At 32.9% G+C, this 18,967-nt stretch overlaps 2 protein-coding genes across 2 annotated transcripts; both read right to left on the reverse strand.

Moving 5' to 3' along the window:
* Positions 1–352: 352 nt before the first annotated feature.
* Positions 353–4,636, reverse strand: LOC128182127 (tripartite motif-containing protein 75-like). Its single transcript, XM_052850739.1, has 2 exons — positions 4,033–4,636; positions 353–453 (listed from the first exon to the last, which is right to left on the reverse strand). The coding sequence occupies exons 1-2, from the start codon at positions 4,634–4,636 to the stop codon at positions 353–355; spliced, it is 705 nt and encodes a 234-aa protein (XP_052706699.1).
* A 6,475-nt stretch (positions 4,637–11,111) lies between these two features.
* On the reverse strand, positions 11,112–12,829 carry LOC128182128 (uncharacterized). The gene is made up of 2 exons (XM_052850740.1): positions 12,161–12,829; positions 11,112–11,733 (listed from the first exon to the last, which is right to left on the reverse strand). The coding sequence occupies exons 1-2, from the start codon at positions 12,733–12,735 to the stop codon at positions 11,112–11,114; spliced, it is 1,197 nt and encodes a 398-aa protein (XP_052706700.1). The 5' UTR covers positions 12,736–12,829.
* Between the last annotated feature and the right edge of the window lie 6,138 nt (positions 12,830–18,967).

Below are 18,967 nucleotides of genomic sequence, written 5' to 3' on the forward strand. Positions count from 1 at the left end.
AACAACAAATAATAAGGGAAAGGGTGAATAGAAAAGAAAAGATGGCTAACATAAACACATATATACATAAAATATACATGATTGTAACTGCACTATTGTTCACATAAAGATTGTCAGAACTGGAAGTTATGAGCTCACACTACACTTGAACGGAGGGCTCTGAAAAATAAAAGCGAGATTTTAAAACCCGCGAGGGTTCCCACTCGCGATTTTACGCAGAAATTATTTCCTCGCGTTTAAATAGGAATCTACAGTGGGTATATCCTCGAAATATTTGTTTTGTCTTAGTAAAAAGTCATGTAAAATCTCAGAATGTTCAGGGAGATTAAATTATTTAATAAAGAGTTTAGTATTACATGTTCTTTAGAGGGAGATGGTCAGGGGGATTGAGAACCTTGGGAAACAAAATCATCTCACAGCCCGCCTCTACCCCCGGGGTGGAGGATTTTGGATCTGTGCATACATTACATTCAGTGTTTAAAATGAATTTAAAAAGTTATCTATTAGTAGGGCGAAATATTGTTCATGATCAATGATATTTATTACATATAATAATTTACATGTAATTTGATTCCATATAGCTTCCAAATCTATATTGGGTATATAAAATTAATACATTAACGGATCTAGATGGGGTTATTGACCCCCCCCCCCAACCACCACCGCAAATCAAATTATTCCCACTGACCCTGGACCACCCCACCCCCCCCCCCCCCCACCCCCCGAAAAAATCTGCACGTGCAATATAAATCGTAAAAGACTTCCTCCCCAGCCTCGAAAAAAATAATAAATTTCGATTATTTGCATATTGCATTCCTGATACAATTATCTAAACCATTTAAAAAGCGTCAATTCCAATGAAATCTAACGAAACGGCGATTAAACTTGAATGAATAAAAAATCCAATGTTTTAATCAAATCTATTTAACTTCATATTTACATCCTTTTACCTCTTTTGCAATATCTGTAGTATTTAATGTACATGTTTGTTGATCCAATTCGATTACTTGCTCATTGCTAAATTATAATAAATAATGAACTTACGTTTTGAGCTGTTTTATTCTCTGGAAAAAAACCTGTACATCTACAAAAAAGTCATGAAAATCTACATTTACCACCATTCCCTCTAGTTACTTATAACCATATACATGTATATATCTTTAGTTTTATCGGTATGGTTTGGATCCCTATATACCATACATTGTGCTAGAATGATGCTGTTTGTTCAAATCGTGGATGGTAAATACATGTATATCTCATTATTTCATTCACTTAGTTATTGCACAATGTCCGTGTCCTTTAAAAAAAAATCATTCTTTGAAATAAAAATTTGATTTCAAGAGAAATCAAGATTTCTTAAGTATCAAACAATTTTGTAAAGATTATTATCGGATATATTGTTTCACTTATGATTAAAGTTTGGAAAATGATTTTTTTTTTCACGACAGACGTTATCTAGTCTGTCATAAATTTGTTCTATGTGTGCTGTGCAATTAATTGAAAAAGAAATTCGCCATGAAACGATTAACATTTTCAAATATGGGGATTTTTATTAAATAGAAATGAAAATAAACTTAATTTGAATAAAATTGATGTTAAAAAAGTATCGGCAAATAAAGTTCTTACTATTAAAAAATATCGCCTTTACGTACAATGGTGGAATAAATGCATACTAATCAAGTTAAATAATATCTAATATTACATGTAGTCTGACTCAAAGTACATGTATACAAAAAACTTGATTTGATTAAAGATTAGGATATTCACTGTAGAAAGCTTTTTTTTAAAATAGTATTTACATCTAATGTCAGATCCACTTTTCCACTCTATTATATAATAACCCCAAAATACCTTCAAATCGTTTAACAAAGTATTATTATATAATATAATAGAAAATCCTCCTTTATATTCATGTAGTTTCATTTCTTTAAAATTTAAGGTCAGACGACTGGTTCCTCGAAAAATCATAATCATTTTTCAAATTTTCAACGGCCTGATAATATACAAAATAATTGTTTTAATTCATCATCATTTTTAAAATGGTGAACATTTTACACACACATATGCCAATATTTTTATATCAGCAATTCAAGTGTATTTTACATAAGATTGTACAGGAAATTGCATACACTGTATTTTGCACAAATGCCTTTGGACTATTTGTTTGCTGTTGTGGACACTACATTGCATTTCAGTCGCTGTTTTTAAAGTCGAAACACAAAGAACCGCAGTGTATTGATTGTTTTTGATTTGTCTTTTGATGAGCCTTTTCATTTGGTCTTGCCCCCTCCGATCAGATAAGTTATGCGCATACTTTAATTGTGCTATAATATATTCAGTGGCTTTATACCACAAGCCAAGAAGCCGTTTGGAATCGAAAGTAAAAGTTCGAGGAATGAGGCCATGTCATTCTTTTTTAATAAAATCGATCTTTTTGGAGACAGAAACACTTCGTTTATACGCGACTTCCGGGATGCATAACATTTCGATCTTTTTCTAAACACCTGTGCGGAAAAATAGACACATTGAATTTTTTAAACGGGTGTATTATTATGAAGAAAACATGTCAGAGTCCTAGCCCCGGTGGTAAACACGATGCGCTTTTTCTTCAGAAAAACGTCATCCGCGATGAACGAAAAATGAATCCCATTTGGTAGGTAAAACAGGTATACCATTTGGGCATTTAACCACCAAATGGGACTAGTACTCAAACCACCAAATGGGGGGTTGTGCCCAACCTGATAAATGGATAAATCACTCTTCCCCTACATTTAACGGGTTATTGATAGAAATTCAGAGGCCTGTGCTTTACAAAATGGTTTGAAGATATATTTAAATAGTAGCGCATTTCCTGTGCAATACCCAAAATGACCCTTGAATGTGCTAACGTTAGTCATTAGGGTGTTCAGTGTATTGGATGATTCATAAAATATATCAATATTGTACTACATGGTTATGATCGTCTAGCTCTCTCAGAAAATATGTCATTTTATTTTTACCAAGTTCATAATTTTATAAAAAGCAGTAAAGGATTTTATAATGTAACTTAACACCAATAATAAACACTGTGCTAAATGTTTTTACTGTATAGTTTAAGAAGTCTCTAAAACTCTGAAGACTGACTCAAGTCTATTTTCTTTGCCTGTCCACTTTTTGTATACAAAGCCAGGGACGACGAGTTTAACACCATTCACTGTCAGCGTTGACTTTTTCAATTTCCATATATAGTCTCAAAAATCGAATATGACTAGGTGTTTTAGCCATACACGCCGATACCTTTGTTATACATTGGCTATGCGCAGCAGGCATGTTGTAAAAAACCACAGAAAATATTACAACTGCACGATTCCATTACAAATATCGATTTGACAATGTATCTGAGAAAAAAGAAACATGTTTACACTTTTTTACAGCATTTAATTCCTACAAAATTTTGCAGATAAAATCTATAAATTCCTTTCCGTTATAACCAAGAAGGGATGTCATTATGATAGAACTGTTCATCTCATCTCAACAAAAAGAGTGCTTATTAATAGTTAAAATAACACTTTGTTATTTGATTAGCTCATACATGTACTATAATGCTTTAAATTGACCATAATAAGATTAATGTGATACTTGTTTGTTGCCTTAATCCACATACTAGGATTCACTTCAAGATAGACAGACTTAATAGATCCACGCAGATAAAATCATCAGTTCACTTATGTTATGATACTTGTGAAGTCCACTAGTACATATATATTTCTGTTTGGCAATTTAGACTATTTTTTTGCAAAGCAATCATTCCTGTTCCAAATTTTCTCCATGAGGTACTGATATATATGGACCAGACAGTTTTTTGCTGCGCGAGTCCAATTCCAATTTGCATCTTTCATAATATTGAACATTTCTTGTTGAATGCATGCTCAAAGGATATCAAAAAACTGTAATAATTTTGCAGTGGATCTTTTGTAATATCAAGATCTAGCTCAGATACATCAGCACAGGTTCTTCCCATCACAAACTCTACAATATTTTCATTGAGGTCACCTTTTATATATCTTATAGAATAGTCAACCTTCTGTTCATCGTTGCCTGTGTTGGACATGAGGTTCTCGATCCATCGGAGGTTGTGAATCAAAATATAGTCTGACATGGCTCTGTTCTTTTCTTCAACAATTCCAACAAGGTCCATCGCTTCTTTCTTTTTATTTTCTAAGTCTGATTTGTTCTTGCACAATTGTGATTTTTTTTCGTCCAGGCTGTCTTTTAATGAATTTTCTTTCTCTTCTTTGATTTCATTTACTTCTTTCACAATGGCATCATAATGATTTTGAAGCTTTAAAACCTCATTCTTATAAAATGCTTTGTTGTCCTCCATATGTTTAGCTGTTGCCTCTATTTTGTTGTCTAATTGCCCTATAATCTCCTTTGTGATTTTCAACAGATACTCTTTAAGCTCCCGTCTTCTTAGACTGGCTGATATGGCTATTGTATCCCACTTATGATCCATATGGTCCAATTTGACACACTTGGAACAAATAAGCTTTCCACAATCCTCGCATATCATGTCTATTGTTAAATCATGTTTTTTACACATTGGAATGTGCTCTTCATGAGATCTTGTTTGGTTTCCAGAAGAACTGGTCGCCATGTTCTTTTTAGAAATCAATAACTAATGACGTACCGCGCATTTTGTTGAAATGCATGTAAACAGATAGCTTGTTTTATTAAAGGGACAGACTTGTAAATACTTGAAAAAGCATGCTACAGGATTCAACGAAAATACATCATTTTTTGACAGTCATCTTTTGTCGCACAAAGTAAAATATGTTAAGCAGTACAAATGCGAATATAAATCTTATGAACACATATATTCTATTATTCTCTTTTGAGAAGTGGAAAGGCATAGCCTACATCCACTTCTCTTCGCAAGCCCTCATATTTTGATTCTGGAAAACGTGTAAATGTCGGAACCAAAGACGGTTTACGCTTCGACCCATATTACGACTCCAGTCTCCCTGAAGTTTCGTAACAGATCCACTATTTCTACATTTAAAACATTATTACATCCATATATCACAAAAAAATCATCACTAACCCGCTGTCAAATCATTTTCGCAACTTCTACATCCCGGGTTTAAATTTTGTGTCTCACACTATTTATCTAGGTCAGTGCAGATTAAATGTTTGTGTTTCGGATAAAATTGGAAACCTATTAAAGACAATAATGTCGAAAACGTTACTTGATCAACTTAATCTTACAATGTACAAACCAATACTGAGTCACAAAATTACAAAGTGGTATTTCTTCCCCTTTTAAGCATCTCTTATGTTGACAAATTTTGCTCTACAACTGTTTTTAAACATTAAAACCAACTTTAATTAATATAGCATACAAGAAAGATTAAAATAAAGGGTTTTATTGTTTTATGTGACACAATTACTTATTTAATCGTATGTGTTTTGTCAATTTGTCTTAGATGGTTAAACCATTCTTTATACCTCTTTAAATTAAAATAAGAACACCTTTAATCTAATGTCTTCAATCAGAACAATATTTTTCGTTTTTTCCGACTCTAAATTTTCTACTTTTTGAACCTCCTATAGCCAGCGATGACATAATTTAAACCCGGAATGCAGAAGTTGAGAAAATGATTTGCCAGCGGGTTAGTGTTGATTACGGGCCGCCAGGAGGCGGTCCGTTATTTGATATACATTTAGAAAGTGTTACTGCGTTTCTGCGGGATAGTTTTTTTTTGGGTTTTTTTTTAGAATTAATATTATATTTATTACTATTCGTATTAAAAGTAAATTTTCATGTATAAATTAAAAGTAAATGTTAAATGGCTTTTTTTTTTATATTTCTTCTCGCAAATGTATAGTAGATAATGCCTGTCTGCTTTTTATCGAGACTATAATCTATTCGGAACTTTTCGGAGTTTTTCATTGTTTTCAAGGCAATGTATCGGGATCGGTATTCACTATTTTTCACCAAGGCAATTTTTTCCCGCGCTTCCTGTGGTACTTTTGGAGGAAGACTGTGATCTTACGATTCACAACGCACGTGGTTGCGGTTTCCACAAGCAGGAAAAATGGTGAGAAGTTTGTTAGCAAATTGCCATCAAGGCTGTGTCGAATTCCAACCTTATAATGGTGTACAATGTACTGCGATAGCTTTAGTTGCTCTGCTCATGTTTGTTAAACATATGCCTGATTTATCAGAATTATCTCCCAGTGATTTGAATCAAACTGTTGCGAACGGTACACATTTTTATGGTCATATTTTGTCCTCTGGTCGTGAGTATGGATATTTATCTCACAGAGATTTACCAGCAACATTTTACTCGTGGAACGGGTTACCTGGTGAGATAGAGTATTTTTTTGACAGATATTATGGCGTTGTTAATGGCGTTGTTAATGTAGATGCTGGTGAAATGTCATTTGAACATGCTTTCTTAGAGGCTAATGGAATAACAAGTTTTCATTTGGTTACTTTTGGTGGAAATACTGTGGCAGTTTATAGTAATATATGTGACAACACTGTTTATGTTTTTGACTCGCATCAAAGAGATTCTTTAGGTTTTCCTAATGAAAATGGGAATGCTGTCATGCTTCAGTTTGAAAATTTTGAAGAATTTTTCCAATATGTAACAACGTTGTTTAGCAATATGAGGTATGAAATAACTCCGTTGCTTTTTCCTTGGTACAATTTTGATTGTAGTACAATTGCGACAAGTTCAAGAAGTTCTTTTCTCTCAAATGAAGATGAAGTGAATAACTTGTGTGAAGAGCAAAAAGAAAGGCAATATGGATATGCATGCAACAAAACAAATTCTGATTTTTCCAGTTTTAGTAGTACATGTAGTAGTAATAAAAATTTTCATACTTATTGTAAATCAAGCGAAAACATTTGTTCGATAAAGAAAAAAAAAGAGAAAGCAAGTTGCACATGAAGTTCATGTTCCTCAAAATTACTTTCATGAAAATGTCTCTTTTGAAAATACTGAAAGATCTGCGCACAATTTGATACTGAAAGGGAATGAGCTTTAAATTCCAAAATGCACTGAGGAAAACTGGGAATGAACTATGGATAACATCAAGAAGTATAATTGCATATGCAGCATCAGTGGAAACCAGTGAAGACATACAATTACCAAATTTACCTGAGAATGCACCACAACAAGGAGAGCGAAAACTGCTTAAGGATGCTTTGCAGTCACCAGACAAATCGGAAGTTACTGGGAAGATATTCAAGGTAATAAAAACAGTACCATATTGATTCCATTACTAACAAACATAACCAAATTGCACAATTGTTTTTTTTATTGAAAACAATCTGTATATTTTCACTATTTTGATACAAAAAATATTTGCATATAAGAATTCTCTACAATGCTTTAACAAAGCATGTATACCTAAAGAATTCAAAGTGTACTTATATATATTTTAAGAATTAATTCTGTACTTTTTTTATTTTAGGTTTCGTCATTGAAGTATCGTCAGGAAGGTAGTTTACCAGTGAAATCAATCATGATCAAAGACACCAGCAGTGTCGCCAAAGTTTGCTTATTCAACAAGAATGCTTTGAGTCCATTTAATGTTGGGGACACTGTTAAAGTCACAAATGTTTACCCAAAAGTGTTTCAAACAAGAAAACAGCTAACAACTTGCCCAACATCTTCCTGTGAGGTAATCTTAATAATAATGTCATAAATTAAACAGATATTTATATAATTACTTCTTTTTTTTAAAACCTGAATTTAATAAGTTCTGTTTTTATCCTTAAGTTTGTTGCTGACAACAAAGTAAACCTTAGTATTGAAGATTTTGGTTTTGCGAACCTTGATCCAGATTTTTCGGAAGAACTGGAAAATACAACGCCTGAAGAAATTGTTCTTACTGACTTCACTGATGTTGATGTTTACATCTGTTGTGACAACGCAGGTAAATTGATGAGAATTTTACAGGAAGTTTGAAAATAATAAATAAGGATTTTAATGAAATAAACTAACTCTTTGTGGAAAAAGGTGTACCACATAGCAAAACGAGATAAATTCTGGTAAAATAATTTTGTTTATTTATGGATTTTTTCAGCTTGTCGACAAAAAAAATATGTAGAAGGAGAGTGCCCAGTATGCCAAAGGACCAGCAGCTCCAGTAAAACATTCCGTGTAAATTTTCTGTTCAAGCGAGGAGAGAAAAAAGATCTGAAGACAACTGTATTTAAAAGCATGCTTAAAATTATTTTACAAGAAGAGTTGATAGCTGATGACAAAGAGGAGCTGATTCAAATGTTGATCATGAGGCTACCTACCAGATTTAAATCTTGCGTTAGTGCAAATAACATGTTTTACAATGTTGAAAAGTAAATAGAAAATCAACACTGAACACCAGAAACAAATTATGAATGTTTGGTTTTTTTTTTGCAACTGGATTTTTTAAATGATATAATTTTTTTTATGATTTAATTCATAGCTTGCAATGTTAGAATGCCACTCATTTATGAACAAGTTTTTTTATTGTCAGTTCTAGGAAGTAGTTTTTTGTGCTAGAAAGTGGCCATTATTTTTTATTTCAAAACAGTATGCTGTACACGATTTGCATGATTTTGGTCATTAAGTATCTTAAGGTATCATATCACCATTAAATACCAGTAACCAAAAATGCATGTAACTGTTTTTATATTGCAACTGCATTTTTTAGCTGATGATTTCATTCATAGCTTGCATTGTTAATATCTTTTTGCAACTTATTATAGATTAGGGTTGAGTTTTTTTACTGTTCTAGAAAATAGTCTTTTGTAAGAGAAAGTGGTTGTTCTTTTTATTTATTTCAAAACAGTACAAGTGTACACAAGATGCAAACTTTTGTTCATTGTTGGCAGCTATTGTGTTTGCTTCTTATAAGCTAGTTTGTTTATGTATTAATTAGTACCAGTTTTTATGATCTCAATTATATTATTAAAACACTTGATATTATTTTTTATTAAGTCGTTTATGTTCTGGACAAAGTTTTTGTTGTCACTTTCTTTCGTCCAGGTTGTTACATTTTTTGTAGCCTTTTCATGTACAATAAATTTTGTTTGTTGAAAATTTGTGTTTATTTTTAATTCTTTTGAGAACCACATGCAATTAAATAATCATGATTATCTTCATGAACTGAGTGTAGATAAGATGTATAATTCCAGTTAGGAAAAAAATCTCCATCTTATTTTTTACCTTAAAATTTGGCAGTTTCTATCAGATGAGCATGATCTTACTTGTACATTTAAAATATCCATTTCCATTTTATTGTGTGGCCCCTTCAAATCATATAAACTAATGCATTAAGTTTTAATTCAATACAATTAAAAAAAAATCAAATTGGATTGAAATACCAGGGATGTATGTCCCTGGAAATACATTATGTCCAAGAGAGCAATGATGAGCTGAACTTCATACTATGTCAATGGTCATACAATTACTGTTGCAAATACTGATTTCTTAATAGTAAAATCTAAACTTCAAAACGTGCTGCTGAAAATACCATAGAAATGAGTACAACCAACTCGTAATTTTCTTCTTGGTAATGTGTTTCTCAATTATGTTTTTGCGGCCCATTTGACGCTTGCGTCAATATGTTTTCTTGTTTGTATGTGATATATGGATGCATTATTGTTTAAAATGTAGAAATAATAGGATTGTTACAAAAATTGGGGGAAACTGGAATCGAAACATGGGTCGAAGCGTAAACCGTCTTTGGTTCAGACATTTACACGTTTTCCAGAATCAAAATATGAGGGATTGCGAAGAGAAGTGGATGTAGGCTATGCTTGTCCACTTCTCAAAAGAGAATAATATTTTATATTCATGCGTGTACGTGTATACATGTGTGTAAATGTGGTAACAATATTTTTAGGATCACTACTGTAGCATTCACATAATAATTATGTTTATTGGGTCATTACTTCTGTAGACATACAGTATATAATTATGTATGTGTTGGGAAAACACAATTTAGGTTAGAGGCCTACAGGCATTGACAATCAACTGAGTACAATTTTTGCGTTTAATACGCTGCAGAGGATATTGAAATAGATTTCCTAACATTAATCACAGCTGAGGACTTAGTGGACATCAGCAAGTGAACCATGACTGTATATTTTTAGGTAACTTGATTCACCTGGGTAACCTTACCCTATTGCTGCCATATTTTAGAAAACCCACCTTAACTTATTTTGAATTATGTATAAATATTATGAAAGATTGACCATTAAACGCAAAAAGTCTTCTTCTTTTATAAAAGGGAGGAGGAAGTTGGAAGAATCTCGGATTATTTATATTCTAGGTGTCAAAAAAAAAAGAAGGCAGCAATAGGGTAAGGTTACCCAGGTGAATCAAGTTACCTAAAAATATACAGTCATGGTTCACTTGCTGATGTCCACTAAGTCCTCAGCTGTGATTAATGTTAGGAAATCTATTTCAATATCCTCTGCAGTGTATTCTTGTAGAAATGAGCTGAACATATATGTGCATAAACAAAACAGTGAATAGTATACAATTATTGCTGTTTTGTGGTCAAAACGATGACTTGATCGAAAAAAAGCAGCAATTATTGTTTTATTATATGATTCAGCTATGAGCTGATACAGATATATCAAATATTTTGAGTGTTAACTTTTCAAGCGAAGATTTTGGCCGTTACTGAACAAATTGAGAACAAATTGAGAAACGTAATATTTCATTTGACGATCTATTTTTAGTCCAATGTAAAGAAAACCAATGTTATTATTGACCTCTCCTAGATCACGTGCAGGTGAATACATAGTTTGTTTTATTCTATATTGTTGGATATCAGCCAAAAAAATCAATCATATACTTAAATAAAAGATTGAGTATTAAAGGCATACATGTATCTTATTACCAAAATTCATAAATTTTAGCCGAGGTACAAAGTGAGGTAACAGTCAAAGGAATCTCAGATTAGGGCTAAAACTTCACAATGAAGATAACATTGTAAAATGCAAACATGAGACTTCCTGACATGTCAATCAAAGGGCTGTGGTACTCAGGTGACCGTCAAGGCATGAAGACCTCTTGTATTATTTCCTGATAAAGTGCTGATTCAAATTTATGTAAACACTAACACTAATTCAGGCCAATAGGTTCGGGGTCTTCTGAATCCACAGGGGTTAATATCGTAAATAAGACAATAGATAATATTTTGATAACAAGGGAGAACCTGAGGATTAAATCATCGTGCATCCCTGACTCATACCGAAAAACTTTGACAATGCCATGGGAGTTACTAATCCACAAATTGGCGTCAAAAAGAGACATAGACACTGGGCGGGTTATTTCATTCTCTGTCAACAGGTACTTCAGGAACTTCCCGTCAGAATTCAGGAGGTAGACCTGACTGCCAAAGTAGTCACTTACAATTATGTTATTGCGATAGTCGCATACGACATCATGCAGATAATAGTGCTTCGTTTTCTTTTGTCCACGATAGATACATTTTAGATTTCCAGTTGAAGAAAGAATCACTAGTTCACTTGTAGTCTCACTTGTCCTATTCACTACACAGATGTTAGTGTTACGGTTTTGTTTTACTCTTATGGGTGTTGTAAACAGCCTGGTCTGACCGTCCTCCTGGTACTCGTACTCACGGATGACGTCACCGGTCAGTGTCACGTGTCTGACCAGACGTCTGCTCTTTGAGTTCGGTTGATACAGCTCTGATTCAGTATCTCTCAATGTAATCATCAGTCCACCTTCCGTTGATTGACATATTCCTATTGGTGTTAATGAATCAGTACTGAATGCTGTGGAAACTGTGTTTGACGAAGACAGACATACTATGGAGTTAGTCTCTCTGTTTGTGACATCTTTCAACATTCGGAAACATTGCATCAAACGTGTCATATAAACATATATCAATTCCTCTTATAACAAACTGTTCGCTGTTCTCATTACTTTTAAAATGAATTTTTTTAATGTATTCTGAATCTGACTCTCTGACAAAACATGTATCCCATGTTACTGCTTCTAAGATATCGATTGGTTTATCTCCATATTGGAATGACTCTGCCTCAGAAAGATAGAATGATGTGTTATTTAAATCAGATGTATATCCCATCATTAGCTTCAATAATTCTTTACTGTCACCATAGTCTTCATATTTTAATAAATGTATTTCCTCCTCATTATTGTCCTTGTTTGACATCATACTGTTTAAGTCAGTAAGTTTTTCTAACAAACTATAATCTGTCATGGTATTATGATTTTCCTCCAAGAATTTCACGAGATCTGCAATATGTTTCCTCTTTATCTCTAAGTAAGATTTTCGCTCTTTTAATTCAGCATTTTTTTCTTCTAGATTGTCTTTTAATGTTTTTGTGTATTTCCTTTTGATTTCGGCAAGAGAAACCATCACTGCATCATGGTGTTTCTGAAGATTTGCCACCTCAAAATCACAACAATTCTGATCATTTTCAATTTGATTTGCGGCCTTTTGTATCTTTTCGTCCATCTTTCGCATACCTTCCTCTTTCATCGTAAACAAAGACTCTTTAAGCTCTCCTCTCCTTTCACTACCTGCTGTGGGTATGGTTTTCCGTTCGTGATCCTTGTGGTCTGTTTTGGCACATTCTGAACAAATAAACTCATCACAGTCCTCACATGTCAAGTCTATTATCAAATCGTGTTTCTCACATATTGGAATGTGTTCCTGAGGGGATCCAAGCGGGTATATGGAAGATATGGCCGCCATGTTTCTATCTATGTTGACGACTTGCCGCAGTCTATTTTTAAATTCTTACGTTCGTCTTTCAAGTAGATAATACAAACATTTAAACGGACAGGCTACAGGTTTGGGCAAAACATTTGCTTATTAAATTAGGATTCTTTTACATCTCAATTTTTTTGTATACACGTTTTATGAGAAAAAAATAATTATTTCTGTGGTACAAATACTCTAATTTTGATAATTTCCCATTTTGTTACCTTAATTGCATTAGCAGTTTTGTAAAATGGAAATACTGCATACAGGAAATACTTTTAAACACAACTGTAGTGTGTGCAAATAAAAGAGTGCTGAGCCCTTTAAAAACTTTTCAAAAATGTTTTGTGTTGAAGACAATACTATTTCTAATTTGAACATCAACCTGTAGCGCTTTAAATTATTAATGATAATTGTTTTAATCATATCTAAATTACAAAATCTGATCTGATCTACTGATTTTTGGTATATTGCTCTATGTAAAATCAAACACCATCCTGACGGTTCTCAGTACCAAAAGTTTACGCAATATGTGACGTCAGCGGGAACGAGACTCGAGTACAAAGTGAATGACAGAGGTAAGAAACATAGGCCTAAATGAAATTTTTATGTATTATCGGAAGATCTCTGCTTCCCGTTTTGATAAATAAAAACCATCATTCGAAATTTTTGCAAATTATTATAAAGAATTCGTTACAATTATTTATAACTGCATAATAAAGATGAAGTGTATTGTGATGATGAACAGAGCTGAGCAAACTTTGCTTATATCCTTAGCGTAATGTTATGGGCTTATGCAATAAAATATCTGATATCTTTTTCATTGAAGCATCACTGGCGTCGGAAGCAAATTGAAAGGGGGGGGGGGGGGGGCTAGACTAATCCTCAGAAATGTTGCGAAAAAAGTAATTCCAAAAATCATGGAAATCCTAATCCGGGAGGGGGGGGGGGGGGTATACCTATACTTCCAAAAGAAAAAAAACTTACCCATTTTTTTCCCCCCCAAAAACATGAAATTCCTAATCCGGGGGGGGGGGGGGGGGGGGCTAGTATATATGCTTCTGAATCCAACTTCTCAATATTTCAAGGTAAATTTAGGAACAGTAATCTTTCCTGCGAGAAAAAGTGGGGGGCTGAATGAACTAACAAGCCTTTTCGAGAAGTGGAAGAAGAAGAAATTTGAATTATGTTCTTATCTAAATAAAGAAGATTTTCCTAAGAAGATTATTGTCATTGTTTTCTGTTAATGTTAGTTCTATATAAAGCAAATTAATTAGGACTTCAGTTTTCTTTTCAAAATATAACAGATTATATTCTCAAATTTAGATAAAAAGAGATCAAGATTTCAAGATTATTGAATTTAAAAGCTGCATAGTATTTTGTATGAAAATTGCATGATATTTGCATGATATTCGCATGAAACAACAGTGAAACATAAGATATACATTTTCGCATGAATATCGTGCAAAATTTTTATTATTTGATATTCGCATGAAAATTATGTCAAAATTGCATGAAGTTTTCGCATGAAATTCATGCATGTTACTTTTCGTCTCTTTCTCATGCGAAGAATTCGCATGAACTTCATGCGAATTTCATATGAGATTCATGCGAGCCACTTTTGCCTGTGTAGCCTGAAAGAACTTTACACGCATACCCATGTTTGTAATTTGTTGATTTATGGTATGCATCTATGAGTTAATAGGGGAGGGTATTGTTCGAGCTAAAGAAATTCCTCATTACAGTCAAGATAATCAATTAAGCAATGAATATTTATCTTTTTCAAAGAGGTAGTGTTTTTTTTAACTGCGACTCTGTTCGCAAACAAATTGAGTAAATATACGTGTCTGTGCAGTAGGAAAATAATTTTGAAAACAACACTACATGCGCCAAATACTGAAAATTAAAAATAGTTTTTAAACTTGGCGTATTTAGTCGCCATGATGCACATGTGCATGCCATGGGTTGTCCCTTAGCAATAAGCAATAGAAGTAGCGAACACAAGAGAGCTTGATTGTGCACTGGGTATCTACGCAATATACACTGCTATTCAATATCTTCAATGGGCCAATATCCTATACAAATGTTGTCAATATCAAATTAAATGTCACAATACAAAATGTTAAATGGGCCAATATCCCTTTCAATAATTTTTATTTCACCAATATCCTATTCGATAATCATTATGATCAATTGGTCAAATGAAACTAAGTATCCCTTAAATGAAAGTTCAATGTACAAATTTTGAGTAAGAAGAATTACGATGCATCCAAATTCAAAAAAAATGTCAAATGTTTCAACAACACTGTTCCATTTGAGGTAGGGTTTGAAAATAACGCCACATGCTTGCAAGTGCATCCGCCACTATTAGTCCCACGTATTGGTGCTGGCGTAACACGCCACCACAAACAGTGAGTACTGTCGCTGCTGACCAAAGCTGAAATAGAATATGTCTCTACAACCATTTGTTGAGAATAAGTTTTTATGTTTTCTCATGCTGCACAACCTCACCGCAGCTCCGTTTTTGCTGTCTGATAAATGAACTCAACACTTGTGCATGATGAAATATGTCATTTATTAAAAATGACGAAAGTAAAGAAAAATATAAACAACATAGTAGGGGATCAGACCCAAAACTGTTCACACAAAATGTTAAATCACTTATCAATATGCTGATCCCCTTAAAATACAGAAAAACAATATTTTGTTCAAAATTATATACAATATATACAAAACCAGCAAAAAGATGGCACCTCAAAAATAAAATATGCCATATGCAAAATAACAATATTTTGTACATGTATGCAACTTTCGAATATTGGAGTGGAGAAACGGGGATGGTGGTGGGTGTATCAAAACATTACTCGTGCTAACACTCTCATAGATGAAGACAGAATGACCCTACTGTCACTGGTCAGATACTGACCGCATCAAACCACGTGACCGTATCGCTTAATTTGATTGGCTATTAAATTAAATTTGGGGAGAATTACACCATGGAATTTTTAGCAATTACATAATAGGTCACTGGGAGGTTTTTAGACTAGGAATTTGGGCTAAAAATAGACATGGACAGTGACCACTGCAGGGAAATTACATAATATGGCCAACGACCTCTACAAGGCCTGGGAAAGAAATGCAACTTATCTAATCAAACATAAACATGAAAAATACAATAAATAAGCAAATAAAATTATAGCATTCAACACATAAATACAATTATTAACATAATTGTTGTTTAATCTTGCACATTAATTTGTAACTTTGTCTCAAAATAGGGTATTTTTTTTATCAGTCAGCACGGGATCTTTTTTTAGAACAAGAAACATCAAGTTTATATCAGTAATCCTGTGTCTATGGAAACATATTAATGTCATATTATGTATTTTCATAGAAAAAAAATAATGTTAATTCAAAACAGCCCGTGTTGAATTTGATATGAATCTCAATACCTGTCCCATGTCTGTTTTTCGGGGTTTTTTCAGTTCTATAAGTAAAAATTTAAGTTAATTATTTTTAGAAGTGGGGTAGGGGTAAAAAAAAGTGATTGTCTTAAAAATAGTATGCATTATATTTTTTAAAAAAAAATTCTTCAATGTACCTCCATAGACACAGACAAATATATCTTGTGGGAATTGATAGTTTAGTTTTTTGAGCCCAATTTTAAGAATAGGATACCCTACTTTGAGGCAAAGTTACAACTTAAATAAGCAAGGTTAGATCTTTTTCTTCAACAGATAGTTATAGAGAGATCATCAATGAAACCCCTTCATACTTTTTCAGATTATTAAAGCTTCAAAATAATTCTGTTGCTTCGCAGAAATTTAAAAAAAAAGCATTGTTCTGTTTTTGTATGCATACTTTTCAAACAAAATGACATGCAGAACTTCACATTTATTGCTGTTGTATCTCTTGGCAACATTTTTGGCCAGTTTCGGGCAGAAACTAGACAGTTTAAGAAATGTTTACATTCTTATCCTCAAATGTACAAGATGGCCGCACATCCCCCTTAATCTAGAAAAATTCTTACAGTAGAGACTTATAATTAATCTGTCCTAAGTGACCTTTTAATTCTGTCGCAAGAGGGAATGAAAATCAGTTATATGAACAGAAAATTGCTGGCCTCACTCGCCGTCCTATTCAGAAGCTAAAGGTCATCTTTTTAACTTTATTTACGTGGTATAATTAATGGATTCATTTTCTTAAATTTTTAGTCTTAATATATTAAATGATCGGAAAAATCTACCTAAAATAAATCGGCAACGTCCGCATATGTATCCAACAGAATGAACGCTTGAAAACTGAAACGTTCAAGTATATACATAAACATGTACATTACAGTGTAAAACTATTGGAGTTTATTTTCAACAGGGTCAATTTTCAACGTATCGAGGTCATTAGTGTTTAGAAAAATCTTTTTTTAAGCCGTTGAAAAATAAACCAGGGTATAAATATCAGAACATTTGGTCTCAATGTTCAGCGATGAAAAATGACCCCTGGGTCAATATTCAACGTTGAAAAATGACACCTGTGTCAAATTTAAACCCGGGTCAATATTCTTCGTTACACCGCCCCTGTGTTTATGTGAAAAGCTGACGGGTTTCTTGGGACTCTTTTCGGAATCTGGGAGGTGTAAAACCCCATTTAAGTTGGTTAGGAACTCTGCTGGCGTAGTATATAACTTCAATTACAATCCTAATTTCTTTATTTGCATATCAATATTTTACATCCTCCAAAAAAGTGGTGGGGCCAACTCCATGATAATTTAATTTTTTATATGTAAACTTTAAAAAAAATTAGTCGCTGCATATGATATGTAAAGCTATAAATTGTTATTTAGTAAAAATAAATTCCCTATATTTTGGCTTTCAGACTTGAGTAGTTTTCATATCTATATACAAAGTTTGAAACACTGTTACAAACACTGTTTGAATCTACAAAATATTCAAACAGTATATAAAAATGGCCACGACTATCCAGCATTCTTAACATTACAAATATTTCTTTTCACCATTTACTACTTCAATGTGTAAATTTGCACAGCGTTTATTTTAAAAATTGATGATACAACCGTTCCATTTCTTAAATATAATACGAATTCAGTCTAACATTTCTTATACATGTATCATTAAAATCTGGGAATAGGCAATATAAAAAATTATAGAGAAAATTAGATGCCACGCTACTCCATCCCAAGAATGTTATTTATCATACAAAACAGAAATATGAAATTTGCAAACAAGGCATTATGAGATGATATACAACTCTAAAAAACTTGAGTACAGCGTACCAGATTCCTTCAATGGATGATGCATATAGAGTCTCATATATTAAACCAGAATTAAGATGTTAAATTTTCAATCAATAATTTCAAGAGCAAGATTCATTTCCTGGAACAAGCAAACTTGTTCAGTAGATGTTGTTTGGGAATATGGCACACCAGTTCAGCTGTATTTGCCCTAGATTTTTTTTTAAATGGTTGAAAATGTTTGGTGTGGATTTTTGCTTCGATCCAACACCTAACATCCCCAATTAATCGTTTAGAAAGGCTTCAGATCCACCTTAAAGTTTTACCTATGATTTTAAATCCTTGCAATTTAATTTATGGAAGAAAAAATCAAAGTATTTCAATTTTCAATTTCAATTAATTTCAAAATATTTATACAGACGTATAATCATGATATCATGATGTGATTTTAAAATGAATACAGTAAACTAGCCGTTTTAAATCCAATTCCAAAGAATAAACAAAACAATGAAAATAAATAAAAGTAAGGTGAAGAAAAAATAATATTTAACAAAATATCTAGATATTTCATAGTTTATATTCATTACAATTGTAGCTTACAAAGAGAACCAGACATCAGAACCTAGGGTGGAGATCAAGAATAACCGATACAAAGGATTCATCATGAAGATGTTGGTTCACGAAACTCGAAACACAACTGTTTGTATTGGAATTCTTCTAAGCATTAGGTGACGTCTGTATTGCTTGCATTTGAACTTGAAAAAATATAGACCCACTAGTCACGAGAAATTCTTGCGTCTTATCAATACGATCATATCATTGTCAAGTTAAATGCATAGGCAGTCTGATGATAATAGTTTGTTTTGGACTTACATATGCTTACGTTTGGAGCTATATGAATAAAAAGTTTTTAGTTTGTTGTTATCTTTTAAAGAGGGGTAAGTTAGGGGGAGTGCAAGAGTGAGTAAGGTGAGA

Source organism: Crassostrea angulata, chromosome 4, assembly GCF_025612915.1.
Source record: "Crassostrea angulata isolate pt1a10 chromosome 4, ASM2561291v2, whole genome shotgun sequence".
Lineage (NCBI taxonomy): Eukaryota > Metazoa > Mollusca > Bivalvia > Ostreida > Ostreidae > Magallana > Magallana angulata.

Excerpts from the sequence above, each read along its gene's own strand:
- LOC128182128 (XM_052850740.1), bottom strand. The coding sequence starts at position 12,735 with ATGGCGGCCATATCTTCCATATACCCGCTTGGATCCCCTCAGGAACAC. Across the intron at positions 11,734-12,160 it reads AAGGACAATAATGAGGAGGA|ACTGATGATTACATTGAGAG; the intron begins AATACATTTATT and ends AACGGAAGGTGG.
- LOC128182127 (XM_052850739.1), bottom strand. The coding sequence starts at position 4,636 with ATGGCGACCAGTTCTTCTGGAAACCAAACAAGATCTCATGAAGAGCAC. Across the intron at positions 454-4,032 it reads TTCTATAAGATATATAAAAG|ATCCAAAATCCTCCACCCCG; the intron begins GTGACCTCAATG and ends ATGTATGCACAG.